This window comes from Accipiter gentilis, chromosome W, assembly GCF_929443795.1.
Source record: "Accipiter gentilis chromosome W, bAccGen1.1, whole genome shotgun sequence".
Classification (NCBI taxonomy): Eukaryota; Metazoa; Chordata; class Aves; order Accipitriformes; family Accipitridae; genus Astur; species Astur gentilis.
Genome location: NC_064918.1, coordinates 30,460,555 through 30,484,779, shown reverse-complemented (window position 1 = coordinate 30,484,779; position 24,225 = coordinate 30,460,555). Strand labels below are relative to the sequence as shown.

At 47.3% G+C, this 24,225-nt stretch overlaps 1 protein-coding gene across 1 annotated transcript in view; it reads left to right on the top strand.

Annotated features, from left to right (window-relative positions):
• The window catches only part of LOC126035442 (E3 ubiquitin-protein ligase UHRF2-like), a 174,223-nt gene that overhangs the window by 65,948 nt on the left and 84,050 nt on the right, over nt 1-24,225 (top strand). Inside the window, exon 3 of the mRNA XM_049794007.1 lies at nt 22,670-22,932. Within this exon, the coding sequence (XP_049649964.1) occupies nt 22,670-22,932 (263 nt within the window). The remainder of the gene's footprint in view (nt 1-22,669; nt 22,933-24,225) is intronic.

Below are 24,225 nucleotides of genomic sequence, written 5' to 3'. Positions count from 1 at the left end.
TCCAACATCCTGCTCAAAGCAGGGTCAACACTGAATTCAGACCAGGTTGCTCAGGGCTTTATCCAGTCAGGTCTTGAAAACATCCAAAGACAGAGATTGCACAACCCCTCTGGGCAACCTGCTCTACTGCTTGATCGATTTCATTGTGAAAAAGTTTCCTCCTTATATTGAGTCGGAGCCTCTCTTGTTTCAGCTTATGCCCCTTGCCTCTCATCCTCCCATCATGCACCACTGTGAAGAGCCTGGTTCTGTCTTCTTGTAGGAAAGGATCTGTCACATGAGGTTTGTTGCTTGCTGGAGGCCCAGATACAGGATACTACAGAGAGGCTGCCAAGGCTCATCCAGTCCTTTGACCTATTACCCCTTACTGCTCATTTGTGTGGATGCTGGTAGCACTGCAAAAAAGAGACCTAGAGCAAATCACGAGTGACAACAGAGGTCTGGGAACAAGGGTGAAGCACATGGGAGTCCAGGTGTTCTTCTCAATACTGCAGGTGAAGGCAAAAGGCTCCAGTAGGAGCAGATGCATCCTATAGGTTAACACCTGGCTGCACAGCTAGTGTCCATGGGATCCTAATTGATTGACAAAGACTGCTGAGGAGGAACAACCTGACAAAGTGGGGCATCTTTGCCAACTTGGGGAGGAGGACTTTGAACTAGGTCTGACAGGTCATGATGACCAAAGCCTGAAGAGAAATAAAGGAACAGGGGCATGGAGAAAGTACCCAGGGGATAGGTAGGCCCTCGCTTTCCCTGTGAAAGCAGCACAAGTGGGAGCCCATCTCAAGTGCCTGCACATAAATGCATGCAGCATGGAAGGGGACACACACATGACAAAACCAAGAGAAATCAATATTCTGGGCACAGTTGCAGGGCTCTGTTCTCATTGGGATTACGGAGATGTGGGGGATAGGTCACATAAATGAAGTGCAGCCATGGATGGATGAAGCTCTTCAGAAAGGACAGGCTGGACAAGAGGCAGGGAGGGGTTGTGCTCTGTGCAAAAGAGTAGCTCAAACACACACAGCTTTGCCCTGGAGTGGGGGAGGAGCCGGTCAAGAGAATGTGAGTACAAATCAGAGAACAGACCAGCACAGGTGGTGCCTGGGTGTACTGGTTTTGTCTGGGATAGTTAAATTTCTTCATAGTAGCCTGGATGGGGCTATGTTTTGGATTTGTGCTGAAAACAGTGTTGATAACACAGGGATGTTTTAGTTATTGCTGAGCAGCGCTGACACAGCATCAAGGCTTTTTCTGCTTCTCACGCCACCCTGCCAGCGAGTAGGCTGTGGGTGCACAAGAAGTTGGGAGGGGACACAGCTGGGACAGCTGACCCCAACAGACCAAAGGGATATTCCATACCATATGATGTCACACTTGTGGGAGCAGCTCGGAACACCTGGCATTTGTTTTCAAGAGTGACCGTTAGAATTTGTTGTGCTGCATGTTTGTCAAGCCTTTGAAGAACTAGTTTCACAAGGTCAGGTTGGAGGATGGCCTTGTGTAGGCCTGGGAAGATGTGGCTGAAGACAGTCACGAGTATGCCTATGGAATGTTTTTACCTTTAACTGTTCTGAGGACTGGCAAACATCCCAAGCGGGGCCAGATATGCCCTCCTGTGTTAGTAGTATTGGCTGTATGCCGTTAGTTCTTTCTAGATCTTTGTTGAAACATATATAAGTTGGATTCTTTTGTGAAACAAAGGGAATCTTGCACAGAGAGCTTGAGCGCTTGATTCAGTCGCCGCAATGCTCAGCAATAAAAGCTGGGGGAAGAAGGAAGAAGGGGAGGACATTCGGAGTTATGGCGTATATCTTCCCAAGTAACTGTTATGCGTGATGGAGCCCTGTTCTCCTGGAAATGGCTAAACACCTGCCTGCTGATGGGAAGTAGTGAGTGAATTTCTTATTTTGCTTTTTGCTTGCACACGCAGTTTTTGCTTTACCTATTAAACTGTCTTTATCTCAACCCACGAGTTTTCTCACTTTTACCCTTCCGATTCTCCCCCCATCCCACTGGGTGGGGAGTGAGTGAGCGGCTGTGTGGTGCTTAGTTGCCAGCCGGGGTTAAACCACGACACTGGGGAGATGTCTGCTATAGACCAGCTGATCAAGAGGAAGTAGAGGAAGCCTTCTTTACGCAACTGGAAAAAGCCCACACGATCACAGGCCCTGGTACTCGTGAGGGACTTCGACCACACCAATATCTGATGGAAAGGCAACATGAAAGGACAAAAAAACGATCCAGGAATTTTTTGGAGTGTGTTGAATACAAGTTCTTGATGGAGATAACAAGCCAACTAGGGGAAGATGTTGGACACATGATGTCACCCACAAACAAAGAACAGGTTGGGGACATAAAGGTCAATGGCACCCTTGGCAGCAGCCACAATGAGGATGAAATTGAAGATCCTGAAAGAAGTGAGCAAGACACTTAGCAAAGTTACAACCCTAGACTTCAGGAGAGCAGATTTTGGCTTGTTAAAGGACCTGCTTGGCAGGATACTATGAGAGACTGTCCTAAAGGGCGAAGGGCTCAGGAGGGCTGGTTGATCCTCAAAAAGTCAACCTCCTCAAAGCACAAGAATAATCCACTCGGACATGCAGGAAGTCGAGCAAGCATGGCAGAAGGCCAGCATAGATGAACAGGGGATTCCTGACTGAGCTCAAAGACAAAAAGGAAGTACACAGAAGGTGGGAGCAGGGAATGGCTACCCAGGAGGAATATGGAGACGCATGCAAGGATTTAGTTAGGAAAGCCAAAGCTTGGCTGGAGTTGAAACCAGCAAGAAATGTAAAAGGCATCAAGAAGGGCTTCTATAAGTACAGCATCAGCAAAAGAAAGGCTAAGGAAAACATGTGCCCACTGCTCACTGGAGCACAGAATCTAATAGCTAAGGACATCAAAAAGACTAAGGAACTCAGTGCCTTCCTTGCCTCAGTTTTTTACAGGTATGGTTGGCCCTCAGGTCTCTCAGATCCCTGAGCCTAGTGGCAGACTCTGGGACAGGAAGTATTACTCACAGTAGAGGAAGACTGAGTTAGGGAGCGCTTCAGCCAACTGGACATACACAAGTCCATGGAACCAGACGAGATGACCCTGAGGGTTCCCGATGACTGGAAAAAGGCAAACATCGCACCCATCTTCAAGAAGGAGAATCCAAGGAGATAAAGACTGGCCAAACTCACCTCAGAATCTGGGAAAGTTGGGGAGCAAATCCTTCTGGAAGCCATGTCCAGGCACACAAAGGAACTGGGCTTGCTCCAGTATGCCCATGTCTTTCTTGTACTAGGGAGACCAAAAGTGGATACTACTCCAGACAAGGTCTCACAAGTGCCAAGACAAGAGAGGGAAAGGATCACTTCCCTGGAACTGCTGGCTGCACTGTTGCTAATACAGCTGAGGATGCTGTTGGCCTCCTTTGCTGCAAGGGCACACTGTTGGCTCATGTTCAACTTGTTGTCCACCAGGACCCCCAGGTCCTTTTCTGCAGAGCTGCTTCCTGGGCAGTCAGCCTCCAGCCTGTACTGTTGCACAGGGTTATTCCAGCCCAGGTGCAGGACTTGGCATTTGTTTTTGTTGAACTTCATGAGGTTCCTGTCAGCCCGTTTCTCCAGCCTGTCCAGGTCCCTCTGAAAGTCAGCCCTGCCCTCCAGCACATTGACTGCCGTGCCCCCCCAATTTGGTGTCATCTGCAAACTTGCCAAGAGTGCACTTTGTCCCCTCATCCAGGTTGTTAATGAAGACATTAAACAGTATTGGTTCCAGTACTGATCCCTGAGGGATCCCACTAAGTTATTGGGCCCCAGCTGGACTTTGCACCACTGATCACAACTCTTTGAGCCCAGTGGTCCCGCCAATTTTCCACCCGCCTTATCGCCCACTTATCCAGCCCATATCATACCAATTTGGTGATAAGGAGACTGTGAGAGAGTGTGTCAAAAGCCTTTCTTCAATCAAGGTATACAACATCTACTCCCCTCCCCTTGTCAACAGAACCAGTCACCACATCTTAGAAAGCAATGAGGTTGGTAAGGCATGATTTACCCTTGGTAAAGCCAGTTTGGCTGCTCCAAATCACCTTCTTGTCCTTCATGCGTTTAGAAATGGCTTCTAAGAACATTTGCTCCATAACCTTTCCAGGGACTGAGGTGAGGCTGGTTGGCCCGTAGTTCCTTGGATCCTCCTCCCTGCCCTTCTTGAAGATGGGTGTGACGTCTGCCTTTTTCCAGTCATGAGGAACCTCCTCCAATTGCCGTGACCATTCAAAGATGATAGAGAGCAGCCTCACAGTGACATTGGCCAGCTCCTTTGGTACCCTCAGATGCATGCCATCTGATCCCATGGGATTGTGTATGTCCAAGTGGGTTAAGTGATGCCTAACTCTTTCTTCCTCTACTGTGGCTACTGCTTCACTCCCCCAGACTCTGCTAGGATGCTCAGGGACCTGGGAGGCCTGAGGGCAGACCTTACCAGTGAAAAATGAGGCAAAAAAGGCATCGAGTACCTCAGCCTTTTCCCTGTCGCTTGTCACAAGGTCCCCTGCCCCATTGAACAATGAGCTCATGCTCTCCTTAGTCTTCATTTTGCTACTGATGTACTTAGAGAAACCTTTCTTGTTGCCCTTCACCTCCCTTGCTAGGTTCAACTCCAGCTGAGCTTTGGCCTTTCCAACTACATTTCTACTTGCGCATGCAGTGTCTTTATACCCCTCCCAAGTAGCATGCCTCTGCTTCTACCTCCTGTGTACCTCCTTTTTGTGTCTGAGCGCAGTCAGGAGCTCCCTGTTCATCCATGCTGGCCTTCTGCCACACTTCCTCGGCTTCCTGCACATTGCAAGTGGACCATTCTTGTGCTCTGAGGAGTTTGTCCTTGAAGATCAACCTGCTCTCCTGGGCGCTCTTGCCCTCCAGGGCAATTTCCCATGGGATCCTGCCAAGCTGGTCTCTGAACAGGACAAAATCTGCTCTTCTGAAGTCCAGGGTTGTAATTCTGCTGTTTGTCTTGATCACGCCTCTCAGGATCTTAAACTCCACAGTCTCATGGTCGCTGCAGCCAAGGCTGCCCTCGACCTTCACACCATCAACTGGTTCTTCCTTGTTTGTGAGTAGCAGGTCCAACAGTGCATTTTCCCTAGTCAGTTCACCGATCACCCGCATCAAGAAATAGTCTTCTATATGCTCCAGAAGTCTCCTGGATTGCTTGCGCCCTGCTGTATTGTCCTTTCAGCAGATGCTGGGATGGTTAAAGTCCTGCATGAGTACCAGGGCCTGTGACTGTGAAGCTTTCTTCAGCTGCCTAAAGGCTTCATCTACCTCTTCTTCTTGATCAGGAGATCTGTAGCAGACACCTGTGCCGGTCTGTCTTCTAATCCTTACTCACAAGCTTTCAACTGCTTTGTCACCTATCCTAAGGTAAAGCTCCATGCATTCAAGCCACTCCTTTGTGTAGAGCTCAACCCCTCCTCCTCGCCTGCCCACCCTATATTTCCTGAAGAGCCTGTATCCCTCCTTTGGAGCACTCCAATCAGGAGAGCTATCCCACCACATCTCCATAATCCCAATGAGGTCATAGCTCTGCAACTGTGTATGGACTTCTAATTCCTCCTGCTTGTTCCCCATGCTACACGCATTTCTGTTCAGGCATTTGAGATGGGCCCCAAGTCATGCTGCTTTTACAGGGCAAGCGTGAGAGCCTCCCCTGGCATGCTGTCCCCCAGATACGTTTGTTCTGCCCCTTGTGCCTTCACTTCTCTTCAGGTTACGGTAACCCTCCTCTGGCATACCTACTTTAAAGCCCATCTCACTCGGTTAGCAAGCCTGTTTGCAAAAACACTCTTACCCCACTTTGTCAGATGTATCCCGTCCTTGCTCGGTAGCCCTCGCTCCTCAAAGAGGGTCCCATGGCCATAGGAGCCAAAGCCCTGCCTGTGATACCAGCCACACAGCCAGGTCTTGACCCACTGGGTGAGTCCACTTCTACCTGAGCCTTTCCTCCTCACTGGCAGTATTGAGGAAAATACCACCTGGGTCCCCATGCCCTTCACCCTCACCCCCAGAGTTCTGTAGTCAGGTTACCTCTGGCAGTAACATTGGTGCCCACATGGAAATGCAGGAAGGGGTAATAGTCTGAGGGCCAGACAAGCCTTGGCAGTCCCTTTGCAACATCCCAGATCCTGGCCCCTGGCAAGCAAAACACCTCCCGAGACATTAGTTTGGGTCAGCAGATAGGTGCCTCTGTCCCCCAGGGGAGGGGGTCTCCAATGACTGTCACTTTCCTTTTTCCCTTTGTGCAGACACAAGGTTTGTGCTCAGCTGGCTCTGATGCATACCCTGAAGGGTCTTGTTTGTCCTCACCAGTGCCCAGGGCACTATACCCAGGGCAGTTGCAGGTCTGCAGGTGGAGCAGGAGCCTTTCTTCCATTTGCCAGAAGTCACGAGCTTCCGGCCTTCTCCATCTTGACAGCCACCCTCAGCTACCTGTTTGACCATGGTCTCTAGCTGTCCCTCCTTCCTTGCTGTGTGTGGCTCAGGCTGTTGTCTCTGCAGAGTTTCTGCAAAGACCCTGTCAATCTCCTCATTGTGCTCCCTGATGATTTGCAGCCTGCTCACCTCTTCCTGCATCTCCTTCACCTGGTGACTCAGCACCTCAACCAGAGCACCTCTCTCACAGGAGATGCCACCAGTGCCCCCAGTCCCACAGAGAGGCCCCAGGCACTCTCTGCAGCCTGAGACCTGGGAAGTGTCATCCTCCCACCCCGCCCCAACTCTGTTTGGATCGAGGCCTCCAGTGTGCCAAGGGCATTATCATCAGTCAGTGCTGGGGAGTGTGCCCTGCTTCATGTTGAGACCGTTGCTGCACAATCTCCAAGCAGCCCCACGCAGTCCTCAGCATAAGTGCCTGTCCTCTCTGCACCACAGCCATGTTGATAACTGCTGCGACAACTACCATGTCACTATCTGCTGCTCTCTGTGAGCCGGATCCTCCCTAATCAGGAGTCAGCCTTTCTGTGTGCAAACTGCTGTGCAAATTGAGAGCAACCCCTGCAGCGTCCTGGGTGCCCTGCACCACAAGCTGCCCCTGCTAGTGGCCGCACCTCTGTTTGCAGTGCTCTGGGCTGCTGCACTCCCTAAGGAGCAACCAAATAACAAAATCATTGCATGCTTTGTAGAGGCTAGGAATTTCTATGTGTTTGGAAGATGCCATCTTTTCCTTGTACTTGTAGATGCCCACTGGTACCCTTTTGTGTCCCTGAAGTACCCTCTCCTGAGGTAGTCTATGCCAAGGATGCACAGAGCCTCTGGGCCAGTAACAATGGGGTACTTTTGCCACTTGTTCCCTGTTAGGCTCACCTCAGCCTCCAACACAGACAACATTTGGGATCCCCTTGTCAGTCCAGAAATCCAGATGTGTTCCACCCCCTTGTACCCCAATGGCATTAAGGTACACTGTGCACTAGTGTCCGCCCAGAGCCTTATATTCCTGTGGGTCTGATGTGCCAGGCCATTGAATCCATACAGTCCAGTACACTCAGTCATCCCTTTCCTCTGCCTGGCTGAAGGCAGGGACCCTCTATTCCTCGTTGGAGTTTTCGCTATCTGACCCCTGCGGTGTCAGACCAGAAGTCCTTTCACCAAAATCAAGAGGAGAAGCATTCTCAGTCCTCCTTCTGCATCTGGGGGATTGCTGGTTGCTAGTTGCCTTCTACCGTCTCAACAGCACCTGGAACAAAAGCCTTCTTGGATGGCCTCTTCTTAGCAGCTGTCTTCCCCCACAAGTCACATACGTGGGCTTCTAGCTTTGAGGTGGGCTCACCATCCCACTTCCTCGTGTCCTCCCCCTGGTCACGCAGGATGATCCAGAGGGTGCCACGCAACATGCGCCTGGGGGTCCCTTTCCCTCTGGCCGGGAGAGGCTGGCTCCGTGGGGTGCCCCTGACAGCCGAGACGCTGGGCCGTGGGAATGAGGAGGATGGGAGATTCTCTTTGAAATGCTGGAGCTGGTGGGTCAGTCTCTCCACAGTTGGTATATTGAAGTCTGGCCAGTCCATCATCGCCAGGGTGTTGGAGTACAACACCGGTGCATTCTGGACAAACCTCCTCCCCATGGCCCACGTACACCGGATGTCATCCAGATCTTTGGAGACCTGGTTGCTGTCCAGGTCACTGCAGACGACTTCCACCACCATTAATTCTTTCAGATACTGGATGCCTTCCTCAGCAATGGTCCACTTCCCTCGGTAATTTACAAGATCATCCTTGAGGGGATATCTCACCTTCACACTCGACAGGAGCCACCTCCAGAGGCTGAAAGTTGTCACCTCTCTTCCAATTTCTTTGTCAATTCGCCAGTCCCTAGATAGGGATACCAGCTGCTGGGATTCCTTACCCTCTGATTCCTGACTGTTGGCCTCAGTATCCCTGCATCAGAGCAATCAGGCAGCAATCCACTCGCCTGGCTGAAGGCCCTAATCTTTCCACAGATCTCAAAGTTCACTCAGGGTTAGGGACCATGTGGTTTTTGCCTCTTGGGTCAAGTCTGTCACCTCCTCCTCCTGTTCCTTTGTCAAAGAACCAGCTTCCTGATCAGACCCTTCCTCCTCCTCCTCCCTCACTAATCAATGGTATGGACCTGTCAACCTCCACATCCAGTGTTTCTTTTTGACTACTGGGACGATTACTGTAGTTGGGGTTTGGGTCCCTGTCTCAACCACTGTGTCCTCAGATGCAGAGGCACTCCTTCCCGTGCTCCTCTGATGGTGCTGAACAGAGGCTCAATAGGCACAGGCCATGCCCCAATACAGTGCTAGGAGCTGCTGGGTCTCATTGGGGTAGGCAAGGCACCCTTCTGTCAAGTGGCGCACCAATTCAACAGGATTACACGCCTCTCCAGGCATAAAATCCCAGGCTATCAGAGGTGATAACCACCTTAGGCATCTGCCCAAATCCTCCCACACACCCTGCCACTCAGGGATCGACCGCCTTGGGGCATGTCAACCGCCATTGCAGGGGGGGGGGTTGGACTAGATGACCTTTAAAGGTCCCTTCCAATCCAAACTATTCTATGATTCTGTTTCTCTGTGGCCTCACCAACAAGTTGTTCCCTCTTATGCCAAGATGAAACCAGGTTCCATGTACTCGACAAAAAGCCAATGCTGTTTGTTAGATAACAGAATCAAACAGCTTACATAAGGATGTACAAGAGCCTCGGGAACCCGTGCAACAGAGCCAGCTGCATCAATCCCAGATGGAGAGAGATGTAATCCCTCATTCTCCCCACAAGGTAGCCCACCCAGCACAGGAATGACATCAATTACCAGGGCCATATGCCAGTCCAAGTACATTGCTTTTATCAAAATGTTCCCAGGCAACAGCGAAATAGAGAAATAAGCAGCATAGCAAACAGCACGAGTCGAAAGCAGCCACTAACAAGCCCTAAACGCTATTATACAGTAAAGCGAACAAGCTCTGTGACCAGCACAGAAGCCTGCCAATTAACAACTACAACAGCTATAGCACGCTCAGAACAAAACTGTCGTTATCTCGTGCCCCATGTTGGGTGCCAAAAAGGGGTTGTGGTGGGTTGATCCCGGCCAGCAGCCACCCACCCAGCCTCTTGCTCACTCCCCTCTCCTGTGGGATGGGGAGAGAAATAGAAGGAAGGCAAGAAGATTTCTAGATCAAGATAATGGCAGTTAAACAGGGAAAGCAAAAGCCACATGCACAAGCAAAGCGAAAAGAGGAACTTATTCACTACTTCCCATTGGCAGGCAGATGTCCTGCCACTTCCTGGAAAACAGGGCCTCAGCACACGTAACAGTTGCTTGGGAAGAAAAATGCCATAGCCACAAACCTATGGAGAGCCCATGCTGGAGCAGGCTCCTGGCAGGAACTGCAGCCTGTGGAGAGGAGCCCATGCAGGAGCAGGTTTTCCTGCCAGGAATTGCGGCCCATGGAGGACCCATGCTGGAGCAGTCTTTTCCTGAAGGACTGTGGCCTATGGAGAGGACCCACGCTGGAGCAGGGGAAAAGCGTGAGGAGGAAGGAGCAGCAGAGACAAAGAACTGACCGCAACCCTATATTCCCCATCCCCCCCTGCGCTGCTTGGGGTGGGAGGAGGTAGAATAGTCGGGAATGAAAAGAGTGATATTGAGCCTGGGAAGAAGGGGGAGTAGGGGGAAGGTGTTTTAGTTTTTGTCTTTGTTTCTTACTATCCTACTCTATTTTAATTGGCAATAAAATAAATTAATTTTCCCCAAGTCAAGTGTGGTTTTGCCGTGATGGTAATCGGGAAGTGATCTCCCTGTCCTTATCTCGACCCATGAGCTTTTCTATCTTATTTTCTCCCCCCATCCTGTTGAGGAGGGGGAGTAAGAGAGTCTGGCAGCCAGCCAAGGTGAACCCACCACCAAATGTAATCTCTCTTGCTCATTACTTTCAGATCTTGGCTTAGATGGATAAGGAACTGGCTGGATGGCTGCATCCAAAGAGTTATAGTCAACGGCTCAATGTCTAAAAGGAAAACAGTAACGAGTGGTGTTCCTCAAGGGTCTGTACTGGGACCAATACTATTTAATATCTTCATCTGTGACATAGACAGTGGGATTGAGCGCACCCTCAGCATGTTTGCAGATGACACCAAGCTGAGCAATGCAGTTGATTTGCTAGAGGGAAGGGATGCCATCCAGAGGGACCTTGACAGGCTTGAGAAGTTACCCATATTGGATAATCTGATTTTGTAGGAGTACCTTGGGGGCAGTGTCAAAACAGAACTTCTTAACCAGGCTCTGTCCAAGTTGACTCCTACAGAATCACTGAAGTGTCTCTCCACTGGGATATACAGTGTTGCAGATTTCAGGAGGGTTCATATACTCAGACACAATGCCAGCAACATTTTGTGTTTTCTCAAATAAGTTTACCCCCAAACCAGAAATGGCTTCCTGTAGAAAGATAAAGCCAACTGGAAATTTGAAGCCACGGGGAGGTTTTCTAGTTTTACCCTATTTATTTCTTTGCAAGCTTGCTGTGTTGTCCATTAGAACAAAATGGAGAAGCGATCATAAAAGTACGGACCCTTGAGGGACACCACTCGTTACTGGTTTCCACTTGGACATTGAGCCGTTGACTATAACTCTTTGGATGTGGCCAGCCAGCCAGTTCCTTATCCATCTAACAGTCCATCCATCAAACCCATCTCTCTCCAATTTAGCGACAAGGATGTTGTGGGGGACCATGTCAAAGGCCTTACAGAAGTCCAGGTAGATGACATCCGTAGCTCTTCCCTTGTCCACCAAAGCAGTCACTCCACTGCAGAAGGCCACCAGATTAGACTGACACAATTTGCCCTTGGCGAAGCCATGTTGGCTGTCCCTAATCACCTCCCTGTGTTCCATATGCTTCATCATAACTTCCAGGAGCATCTGTTCCACCATTTTTACCAGGCACGGAGGTGAGGCTGACTGGTCGGTAGTTCCCAGGGCCCTCCTTTTTAAAAATGGGTGTGATGTTTCCCTTTTCTCCAGTCGCTCGGGATTTTGCCTGACTGCCACGACTTTTCAAGTATGATGGGGAGTGGCTTGGCAACTACATCAGCCAATTCCCTCAGGACCCTGGGATGCATCTCGTTGCGTCCCGTGGACTTGTGTACGTTCAGGTTCCTCAGGTGGTCTTGAACCTGATCTCCTCCTATGATGGGTGGGACTTCATTCCCCCAGTGCCTGCCTTGAGATTCAGGGACCCGAGAGATGTGGGAAGACCCAGGGAAAACTGAGGCAAAAAAATTGTTGAGTACCTCTGCCTTCTCCATGTCAGCTGTCACCAGATCCCCTGTCCTATTTATCAGAGGGGTACAATTTCTTTTGTTTTCCTTTTCTGGCCAACATACCTGTAGAAGCCCTTCTTGTTATTCTTCACATCCCTTGGAGAGACCTTGATTAAGAAATTGTCCTCGACGCACTCCAAGAGTCTCCTGGACCGCTTACAGCTTGCTGTGCTGCTCTTCCAGCAGATGTCAGGGTGATTGAAGTCCCCCAGCAGGATCAGGGCCTGCGAGCATGATGCTTCCCGTAGTTGAAGTAGAACGCTTCATCAACAGGCTCCCCTTGATCGGGTGGCCTGTAGTAAACACCAGCCACGAGGTTTCCTTTGTTGGCTTGGCCCCTAATTTTTACCCATAAGCTCTCAACCTGTTCATTGCTGTTTTTCAAAGACAGCTCTGCGCAGTCAGTACATTCTTTTACATAGAGGGCAACCCCACTCCACCCCCCGCCCCTCCTTCCTTGCCTGTCCCTTCTGAACAGTTTATAGCCATCGATTGCAGCGCTCCAATCGTGCGATTCGTCCCACTGCGTTTCAGTGGTAATGATCAGATTGTAGCTTTCTAGCTGCACAGTGGCTTCCAGCTCCTCCTGCTTGTTACCCATGCCGCATGCATTGGTATTGAGGCACTTCAGCTGGGCTACCTACCTTGTCACCTTTATAGAGGGACAAGCCCTAATTCCTTTGCGGCATTTCACAGGTGTTTCCCTGTTGGTTCCTAATACATCAACAGCCCCTGGCTCTTCTCTGTTGCTCAAAACTGCATTCCCTTCCCCTGCTAAGTCTAGTTTAAAGCTCTCTGTATCAATGGTTGCCATTAAGCTTGTATTGGGTCTGGCTGAAATGGAGATAATTCTCCCCATAGCAGCCCTCATAGTGCTGTGCTCCGCATTGGTAGCTAGAAAGGTGTTGATAGCACACCAGTGTTTTGGCTACTGCTGAGCAGTGCTGGCACAGCTTCAAGGCTGTCTCTCCAACATTTTTGCACCCCCCTCAATGGCAGGCTGGGGCTGGCCAAGATCTTGGGAGGGGACATAACCAGGACAGCTGACCTAAACTAACCACACAGATATTCCATACCAGATGACGTCAGCTCAGATATAAAAGCTAAGTAAAGGGAGACAGAAGGGGGGCATTTTCATCTTCCAGAGCAACCACTACACGTACTGAAGCCCTGCTTCCCAGGAAGTGGCCAGACATCGCCTGCTGATGGGAAGTAGAGAATAACATCATTTGGTTTTCTTTGCTTTCGCGCGCGACCTTTGCTTTCACTTTATTAAACTGTCCTTATCTTGACCCACGAGCCTTTTGTTATATTTTCTCCCCCCTGTCCAACTGAGGAGGGGGAGTGATAGAGAGGCTTTGGTGGGCACCTGGCGCCCAGCCAGGGTCAACCCACCACAGTCCTTTTTGGCGCCCAAACAGGGACTCGACAACGGCAGTTTTGCATTAAGCGTGCTATAGCTAGTTATTAAGTGGCAAGCTCCTGTGCAGGTCACGGAGCTTGTTGGCTACTTGCTTATCTCTATCTCACCGAGTTTGGGAACATGGTAATGCAAATAATGGCTGTGTGCTTTGCCCTGGCACTGATGGCTTTGCTGTGTTGTGGGAGCTATCTTGTGGAGGAGATGAGGGAACATATCTCCCTCTCCTCACCGGGCATTGATGTGAATGGTTTTATTATGCAGGCTCCCGAGGCCCTTGTTCACCCTTATGTGAGCTGTTCAATACTAATAATTAATACTGGTGGCATATTATGGGTATTGTGGAATCTGGTCTCATCCTGGTATAAGAGAAGACAAGTTTCGGGTGAGGCAACACTGAAATGTGCCCTCAAGCGACCGGTCCCTGGGTGGCAGGGTATATGGAAGGATTTGGGCAGATTCCTAGGACGGTTATCACCTCCCATAACCTGGGACTTTACACCCGAACAGGCAAGCAACCCTGGCAAACTGACACGCCACCTGATAGAAGGGTGCCTTGCCTATCCCAATGAAAACCAGCAGCTTCTCGCACTGTACTGGGGCCTGGCCTATGCCTACCGAGCCATAGTTCAACACTCTCAGAGGACCACGGTTGAGGCAGGGACCCAGACTGCATCTGAGGACACCAAGCTCGAGATAGGGACCCAAACAACAACAACAACTACAGTAATTGCCCCAGTAGTGAAAAAGAAACAGTGGACAAGGAGATCAACGGGTCCATATCATCGATTAGTAAGGGAAGAAGAAGAAGAGGAGGAAAGGATTGATCTAGAAGCCAGTCCTTCGACAAAGAAATTGGAGGAAGGAGTGAGAGAACTTAGACAGGAAGCGGAAACTACCCAGTCCCTGACCTCCTCAGAACTTCAAGACATGCGGAAAGATTACAGCCACCAGCCAGGTGAGCGGATTGCTGCCTGGCTGCTCCGATGCTGGGATAATGGGGCCGACAGTCAGCAACTGGAAGTCAAGGAAGCCCAACAGCTGGGATCCCTCACTAGAAACCAGGGAACTGAAAGAGGAATTAGAAAAGAGGCAGCAATTTGCAGTCTCTGGAGCTGGCTCCTCTCAAGTGTGAGGGCAAGATATCCATTCAAGGAAGATCTTGTGAATTCCTCAGGAAAGTGGACTACCGCAGATGAAGGCATCCAGTACCTGAGAGAGTTAGCAGTGGTGGAAGTCATCTACAGTGATCTAGACGATGAGGAGGTCTCCAAAGATCCAGAGGATGTCCTGTGCACACAGGCCATGTGGAGAAAGGTGATTCAAGGTGTCCCAGCATCGTATTCTAACAGCTTGGCAGCAATGTATTGCCCAGATATGGAAACACCACCTGTGGAGAAAGTGCCGTCTTGGGTCCAAAACTTTGAAGAAAATCTCTGTGTCTCCTCATCCCTACAGGACAGTGCCTTGGCTGTTAGGGACGCTCCAAGAAACGAGTCCTCTCCTGCCCCGGTCAGAGGGAAAGGGAGCCCAAGGCGTATGCCACGTGGTGCACTCTGGTTCTTCCTGCGTGACCAAGGGGAGGACATGAGGAAGCGGGATGGTGAACCCACCTTTAAGCTGGAAGCCCGTGTACGTGAACTGAAGAGGGAAGACAGCTGTTAAGAAGGGGTGACCCAAGAAGAAGGCTGTCAGCGTAGTTGCTGTAGAGGCCCAAGAAAGCAATCGGCGATCCTCCAGGCATAGAAGAACTGAAACCATCTCCCTCGATTCTGGTGAGGGGACCTCTGGTATGGCACTGCAAGGGTCAGACAGTGAATACTCTGATGAGGAACAGCAATAGAGGGTCCCTGCCTTCGGCCAGGAGAAGGAAAGGGATGACCGGATATACTGGACTGTGTGGATTCGATGGCCTGGCACATCAGACCCACAGAAGTATAAGACTTTGGTAGACACTGGTGCACAGTGTACGCTGGTGCCATCAGGGTGCAGGGGCACAGAACCCATCTGGATCTCTGGAGTGACAGGGGGATGCCAAGAATTGACTATATTGGAGGCTGAGGTGAGCTTAACAGGGGCCAAGTGGGAAAAGCACCCCATTGTGACCGGCCCAGAGGCCCCTTGTATCCTTGGCATAGACTACCTCAAGAGAGGGTACTTCAAGGACCCAAAGGGGTACCGATGGGCTTTTGGTGTAGCCACTGTAAACGCAGAGATGATCAAACAGCTATCCACCCTGCCTGGCCTCTCAGAAGATCCCTTCGTTGTGGGATTGCTGCAAGTTGAAGAACAGCAGGTGCCAATCGCTACCAGGACGATGCACCGCCAGCAATATCGCACAAACCGAGACTCCCTGGCTCCCATCCATGAGCTGATTCATCACCTAGAGAGCCAAGGAGTCATCAGCAAGACTCGCTCACCCTATAATAGTCCCATATGGCCAGTGCAAAAGTCTGATGGAGGGTGGAGGTTAACAGTAGATTATCGTGGCCTGAACGAAGTGACACCGCCACTGAGTGCTGCTGTACCAGACATGTTAGAGCTCCAATATGAACTGGCATCAAAGGCAGCCACGTGGTATGCTACAATTGATATTGCCAATGCTTTTTTCTCCATTCCTTTGGCAGCAGAGTGCAGGCTACAGTTTGCTTTCACGTGGAGAGATGTCCAATACACCTGGAATCGACTGCCCCAGGGGTGGAAGCACAGTCCTACCATTTGTCATGGACTAATCCAAATGGCACTGGAACAAGGCGATGCCCCTGAACATTTACAATACATAGATGACATCATCGTGTGGGGCAACAAGGCAGAAGAAGTGTTTGAGAAGGGAAAAAGAGTAATTCAGATTCTTCTGAAAGCTGGTTTCACCATAAAGAAAAGCAAGGTCAAGGGACCTGCACAGGAAATTCAGCTCTTGGGAATAAAATGGCAGGATGGATGCCGTGGGTCAACCTACCACAAAGCTTAAAGTGTCCATGTTGATTTATCGATTCAAATTATATTCATAACAGAGTTACAGATTAAAAAGGCTTTGTTGTTATACCACTGATTAACAATCTTCTTCTGAGTGCCTTAGTTTTTCTTTGAATCCCTCTGCTATTGTCTACATCTTTAGTTCATCGGCTATAAATAGGGTGGTATATAAACTAATTGTGATATAGTTCTCAAGGGTTTATACTCGTAATTATTTGCCTTTATTCGCTACAAGGCTGGGAAGTCTATTGTCCAAGTGTGAGCATCACAGTATAGAAAGATGCATTTGGGAGGAACGATCACAGGAGACTTACTTCTTTCTGGCTCTAAGGTTTTTTGGCTTGACTAACATGGCTTCTTTGTCATCTTTGTAGCTAGTCTCAAGAAGTAGCTGCAGATGGGGAAACCTCAATAATGTCTGTGTCTCAACTGCATTTTCAGGAGGAGGAAGTTGCGAATCACTTTAAGCTAGAACTAATTGAAATGCCTAATGTTGCATAGGGATGTTTTCCTGAGGTTTCCTTACAGAAATACCCGCTCCTTATGTTTAAAACAGGTCAACAGACTGACTTAAAACAAGGTGGAGCTTTCATTTGTTTATTCTATGTTTATCTTTTTTAAAAAAGATATACTTTTCAATATTGTGGGAGTTGAGAATAAAAATTTAAATTGGATGCTGGGATTTTACATGGGGGGAAAAAAGGAAAGGGTTGAATTATTTTTTTTTTTTTTTTCAAGGAAGCATGTGAAAAGTAAGAAAAAATAGGCTCAATATGATATATACCTTATGCATTATATTCTTACCTTTCACCCTTTATCTCTCAGTAAATTTGTTAGTTTAGGAACTGCCTTCATTTGTACTTCAAATTACCTAATGATTGCTTCAGTTTAAATACTGATAATTAATATCATTCATGTTGATTTGTTTATAGATGCTGGTCTTTGGGTGTAGTTGTGGTTGGATGCCAGGTGCCCACCAAAGCTGCTCTATCACTCCCCCCCCTCAGCTGGACAGGGGAGAGAAAATACGACGAAAGGCTCATGAGTCGAGATAAGGACAGGGAGAGATCGCTCACTAATTACCATCACGGGCAAAACAGACTTGACTTGGGGAAAATTAACTTAATTTATTACTAATCAGACCAGAGTAGGGTAATGAGAAATAAAACCAAATCTCGACACCTTCCCCCCACCCCTTCCTTTATCCCCAGGCACGGCTTCACTCCCGAATTTTCTACCTTCTCCCCCCGAGCGGTGCAGGGGGACAGGGAATGGGGGTAACGGTCAGTTCATCACACATTGCCTCTGCCGCTCCTTCCTCCTCACAGGGAGGACTCCTCACTCTTCCCCTGCTCCAGCGTGGGGTCCCTCCCACAGGAGACAGTCCTCCACGAACTTCTCCAACATGAGTCCTTCCCACAGGCTTCAGTTCTTCACGAACCGCTGCAGCGTGGGTCCCTTCCACGGCGTGCAGTCCTTCAGGAACAGACTGCTCCAGCGCGGGTCCCCCGCGGGGTCACAAGTCCCACCAGAAAACCTGCTCCAGCGTGGGCTCCTCTCTCCACAGATCCACAGGTCCTGCCAGGAGCCTGCTCCAGCGCAGTGTTCCCACTGGGTCACAGCCTCCTTTGGGTGCATCCACCTGCTCTGGCGTGGGGTCCTCTACAGGCTGCAGGTGGATATCTGCTCCACTGTGGACCTCCATGGGCTGCAGGGGGACAGCGTGCCTCACCATGGTCTTCACCGCAGGCTGCAGGGGAGTCTCTGCTCTGGTGCCTGGAGCACCTCCTCCCCCTCCTTCTTCACTGACCTTGGTGTCTGCAGAGTTGTTTCTTTCACATGGTCTCACTCCACTCTTTTGCACGAGCATAATCATGGACTCAACGACAGATCAATATGATCATAGTTGAAGACCAGACCCTCTACTAGAGCATCAGACATCATTTTATACATTGGTTACATCTTTGCATGTGCTTAGCTGTTTTACTATTGGTTACACACATTATTCACGCGCTGTCCACGCGCCTAGTTACACTTAATGATTGGTTATGTCAACACTGTACACACGCATAAATATAAGACATAATTGGTTATACTAACTAAAACATGCGAAACTTCTCTCAGTCTAATTGGTCAAGATAAACTGCCGAATTGAGGTTCTTTGTGCCAAGTTCCTTTTATCTGTGTTCTTCTAATTGGCATCTTTCTTTTTTTGTCTTCTTGTTTATTCTGTTCAAGGCCTTCTAAAGGCGTCTGGAATGCTCTTGTGACCGTTGGCTAAATATGTGTCCACACTCTTTGGCTGCAATTTCTGTTCCACAGCAACTTTTTTTCCCCTTCTTAAATATGTTATCACAGAGGCGCTACCACTGTCACCGATTGGCTCGGCCTTGGCAGGTCCGTCTTGGAGCCATCTGGCATTGGCTCTGTCGGACATAGGGGAAGCTTCCAGCAGCTTCTCACAGAAGCCACCCCTGTAACCCCCTGCTACCAAAACCTTGCCACGCAAACCCAATACAGTAGTAAGAATAAATATCCATCTCTCTCATTGTCTTGCTCCTTGATTAAGGCTCTAAATTAAACCATACACATCTGTGGCAAATTAAACTGCCCTCATTTTAAAAAACTGTAAACACATAACACAGCCCCTGAAGCAATTCAGCCTTACAAATTTATCCCAGAAAAATGAGTTTCATAAATGTTCTCTCGATGTATCAGTACAGAGCCTGCTTATTAAACATTTTGGAAATGCACAATTCTCTTCTATGCATCATAGAGTGGTAAAACAAGTTTGTTCATGACCTGGGGTTGGTTGGCTGCTATGTTAATGTGTTATCTTTTGGAGGCAAATTTTCTGGTTTGTTTGTTTGTTGGTTGGTTGGTTGGTTTTGGGTTTTTTAAAGGGACATTTAGATGGTCTTTAGAAAGTAAACTTCCTTCTTTATATAAAAAAAAAAATTAGAAGAAAAGGATGTTTTGCTGTCCTGGTTTCAACTGGGATAGAGTTAATTTTCTTTCTAGTAGCTGCTATAGTGTTATGTCTTGGATTCAGTATGAGAAGAATGTTGATAACACACTGATGTTTTCAGTTGTTGCTAAGTAATGTTTAGACTAAGTCAAGGATTTTTCAGCTTCTCATGGCCAGCCAGCAAGAAGGCCGGAGGGGCACAAGAAGTTGGGAGGGGACACAGCCAGGACAGCTGACCCCAACTGGCCAAAGGAATATTCCATACCATGTGACGTAATTGTCATGGTTTAACCCCAGCCAGCAACTAAGCACCACGCAGCCGCTCACTCACTCCCCCCCATCCAGTGGGATGGGGGAGAAAATTGGGAAAAAGAAGTAAAACTCGTGGGTTGAGATAAGAATGGTTTAATAGAACAGAAAAGAAGAAACTAATAATGATAATGATAACACTAATAAAATGACAACAGTAGTAATAAAAGGATTGGAATGTACAAATGATGTGCAGGGCAATTGCTCACCACCCGCCGACCGACACCCCGCCAGTCCCCGAGTGGCGATTCCCGGCCCCCCCCCCCCCCTTCCCAGTTCCTATACTAGATGGGACGTCACATGGTATGGAATACACCATTGGCCAGTTTGGGTCAGGTGCCCTGGCTGTGTCCTGTGCCAACTTCTTGTGCCCTGGCTGGGCATGAGAAGCTGAAAAATCCTTGACTACAGTCTAAACACTACCAGCTACTAGGAAGACAGTTAACTCTATCCCAGCTGAAACCAGGACAGTCATGCCTAGTATATAAACCAGGGGGAGTTGGCCAGAGGGCGGTGGGGTGGGGGATGCAGATCGCTGCTCAGGAACTACCTGGGCATTGGTTGGCAAGTGGTGAGCAATTTCATTGTGCATCACTTGTTTTGTATATTCCAATCCTATTATTATTATTGTCATTTTATTATTGTTATTATTATCATTCTTAGTTTCTTCCTTTCTGTCCTATTAAACTGTTCTTGTCTCAACCTACAACTTCTCTCCCCCATCCCACTGGGTGGGGGGGGGAAGCGAGTGAGCGGCTGCGTGGTGCTTAGTTGCTGGCTGGGGTTAAGCCACGACATTTGTAAATAAAGTAAAACTAAAAATACATCTGTAAAACATTCCTGTTAAAATATTATTTCCGAAATGAGCATGAAAAGTAGTTCCTCCAATTTGATTTTACATTAAATCAAACCTATTCTGAGCATTTTTAGAATTTACTTTAAGTTTCTCATTTTAGAGTCTTCTTCCATACGCCGTATCTTCTTCACGTGGTATGGCTCCATAGCAGTTCTATTGCAATAATGTTTTCTTATACATGGTGTGCAGTGTACAAAGGTGTTCCTTAAGTGGTTGGGTTTTTTTATACTATTTTATTCCAGTTAATATTTCAAAGAAAAATAACTGTTTATACACTACAATTTTTAAAAGAATGCCTGTGTAACTGAAGCGATGTATACCTCAGTGGTTTACGTCAAATCACAGGAAAAACCTTGTATTGTTGAAGCAATATGTATTTAATAAGTTGAAGGCTTGAAAAAAAATGTGTTAGGATAATGAATGAATGAAACATGCTCTACAGTAGAGTAGTTTCATAACTTACTCCCAGCACTACTGTGAGCACAGAAAGGAGATGTGCAATGATTGCTGGAAGTGACTTATCGATATGTTCCCCCCCGCACTCTCAAGGGAAGGTGAACCTCCAGGGTGGAACGCAGTGGATATGCCAGGAATCTGTTCCATAATAATTCCCTAAGGAACATAACCTGCAACCTTAGCAATGTTAGCAACACCAATGGAGCTTGGTATGCTGACCCAAAGAGAAGCAACACGGAGGGTGGAGCGGAGTGGGGACACCACGGCCAGGCTCTGTGATATCATCGCAGGGATAGGGAACAAGAACGGTAGGCCCCTGCATTGAATCCGCTGAAGCAAGGAGGTGAAATAATGGGGGTTCTGTCGACCTACTGCCCTACTTCTGATTTATATCATAAGTGCCCCATTCTAGGGTACTGACATGCAAAATCATGTCCTCTGGGTGAACTTTGTTCATTATAATACCAAAACACACATCCATCCCAAAAAGTTACCCTCCTCCAAGGTGCGACCACCCCTCACTGAGCATGCGCTCTGAATTTTCTCTAGCATGTACCTTTAAAAGCAAAGCGAGGAGATTTTATACCAATCATAGTAAAGGTATGTATGACTAGAGTCACTGAAGCTCCACCTAAATAGGAAAATAGTATAAAAGGCCTTAAGAGAGTGGGACTGTTAGGGAAGATACCATCGTGGACAAGTCGGGAGGACATCGCTGACTTCTGGGACCAGTCGACGGGCTGAACCTCTCTTCCCCCCCCATAGGGACGCCTATGGGGTGAGATTCAAACAGTCGGCTGTACCGAGTGCTTTCCCGGGAAACTTAGAAATCATTAGAGCTCTTTTCTTCCATAATTTAATGTGCTTGTAGTCGACCGTGTTATTATTTGCACGTGCTTTGCAGACAGTGTATTTATCACCGGCAATCCAAAAGAATCTGTACTCCCGTTGCTTTAATAAACTGTACTGTTCATTAATCTAGCCGTGATAGTTTGTTGAATGTGACCAAACTCCCCATGTCTGGCCGTTTTAGTTCGATGAACGCGGCTAAATTGAAAGTACAGTGCGCTATTAGTGCATCCGTAATCGTAGTAGTTCAATATATTGAATGCGACCGGACTTATAGCGTTGAATTGGACAACACTCAGAATCTAAGCCTAGCCACCCCCAGCCCCTCTGATATCTGAGGATAAGCTGGAACGCAAGGGGGTTTATTTTCTGCCAAACTTCTTTACCCTTTAACGCAACAGGAGAAGAGTCATGAGAGATTTCTGTTTCTTACAGTTGAAAGACTTATGGAAGGACCAGTCTCAACTGGTTATGATGGCTGCCTTGTTAGGCTTGGAGAGCCCACGCCCATCTCCCTCCCCCCTCCCCCCCCCCCCCCTTTCTCAAACATTGAAGGATTCAGCAGCAGTGCAGGTCAAAAAAGAATCAGGGTTAAGTAATAATTCCAATTTGGAAGTCCAGGGAAATCTTAAAATCTGGTTGTGGGCTAATATCTTAAGTATACGTGCTTATTTTAGTCATAAGGAACAATTCCACGAAGCAAGAAAAAGTTCAGTAGAAAGAGAGATTAAGCTAATTTGTAGGTTAAAAAAATAATAAATAAACCTCAACTTTTAAAAATATATTTTTTAAAAATTGTGTTCATAACAGCACTTATTAAAAGTAGAGGAATAAAATACTTAAAGCACAACACTTGAATGACTGAACATTGCTCCAACTTACCGAAGCGCAAACCAGTTGAAATCAGCAGTGTAGAATTTTTTTCACTGACAGTTAAGTACTTTAGTCAGTTTTCCTTTCTGTTCTTAACCAGGATTATAGAAAATAAATATTCATTATCAAATTTTCCTTTTAGATAAATGAATTGGTGGATGCCCGTGATGTCAGCATCGGAGCCTGGTTTGAAGCTCATATAGAAAATGTTACTCGAGCAACAAAAGGACATAAGAATGGTAAAGCTCAAGTAAAGAGTGGCAATTCTTACAAAAGGACTAATGGAAACTTAAGTCAAGATCATTCTAGAGAGAATGCAAATTATTTGGACAGTACACCATCCACATCTTACTCAGACTGCATGGACACTGATGAAGAAGCTATTTATCATATCAAGTATGACGAGTAAGTGCTTCTGATATTATTTTGAGGACATCATATGTTATGATTTGGCGTGTATAAACAAAGAATTTTGTTGAAGAAACTTGGAATCAAAGAGAGCACATTCAATATTGCAACCAAGGAAAGAAGTATTAAAAAGCCATAATGGCTTTCAGTCAGATATAATGAATATCCTGAGAGTAACGAGGGTTTTTTTCTTTTATTCACAAATTCCTGTGAAGTATTACCTTTATCTTGACTTTATGCATCTCAGAACACCTATCTCTAAGGAAAGGAAACTATGCATTGGATTTTTCTGTACTTGTTTTTCTACATAAACTATAAGTTCATATTTTCTTTAAAAACTACTCTGCTCATATTCAGTTCCTTCCATTGAAGTCTAAACAAGTGTTTCATGGGAGCAAGTTCTAGTGCTCGGATTGTTTAAATTTTGTTTTAAAAGTAGTATTTATGCATGAGATGACGGGTCTGCATTTCATGTAGAGGTTTCTTGTAGATAATCTGGTGACTGGGAACACAAAAATCAGTTCTGAGCTGGAGTCAGGGTACAAAGGTATTTTTTTATTTTTATTTTTTTTAAATCTGTGGTACAAGCAAATTTCAGAACCTACAACAGATGTGCTAGAGTAGAGGCTTTGTGCCATAAACTCAGTGGGACTTGCAGGGATTTCTCATCACCAGCTTTTGCACGGGTGCATTCACATAAACTGGATCCTAGTTTTTTAATGATGCCTTAATTTGCTGAAGCAGCTAACTAAGCTTCTAAACCAACGGCATCAATGAGAATTTTTTATTACAGAGAACAACAAAAATATCGCACTTTGGCACATGAGATCAAAGGTAAAGGAACATACGTTTACTTTACACAGAAGCATATTTGGTATTAGTCTTGTTGAGGCTAAATTCAATTCAAGTTTTAAAAATTTTTTTAAGTATCTATTTCAAGTTTTGTTGTTTTTAAATAATTACAATTTAAACTGGTTTTGCTAGGGAAAAACCAAGAATGTTGAAGACTTAGCTGAACATCTTTTAGCTGCTCTTGGCAACACTAGATACAACTTTTCTTTATCTACTTACCTTGGAGGATAATATAGCTTTTGTCTGAACATGGAGTTCAAATGCAGTTTTATATCTGCAACCATCAATTTTTTATCTGCAGGTGTGCGCTCCCCTCCCCCCCCCCCAAATAGATAGCTACAGCGTTGAAAGCAAAAATTTACTTTAAAAGTTATTGAAATACTTAAATTCAGAACTTTCTCACAACTTCAGTCGCCTAGTATCATTACAGTTGGACTA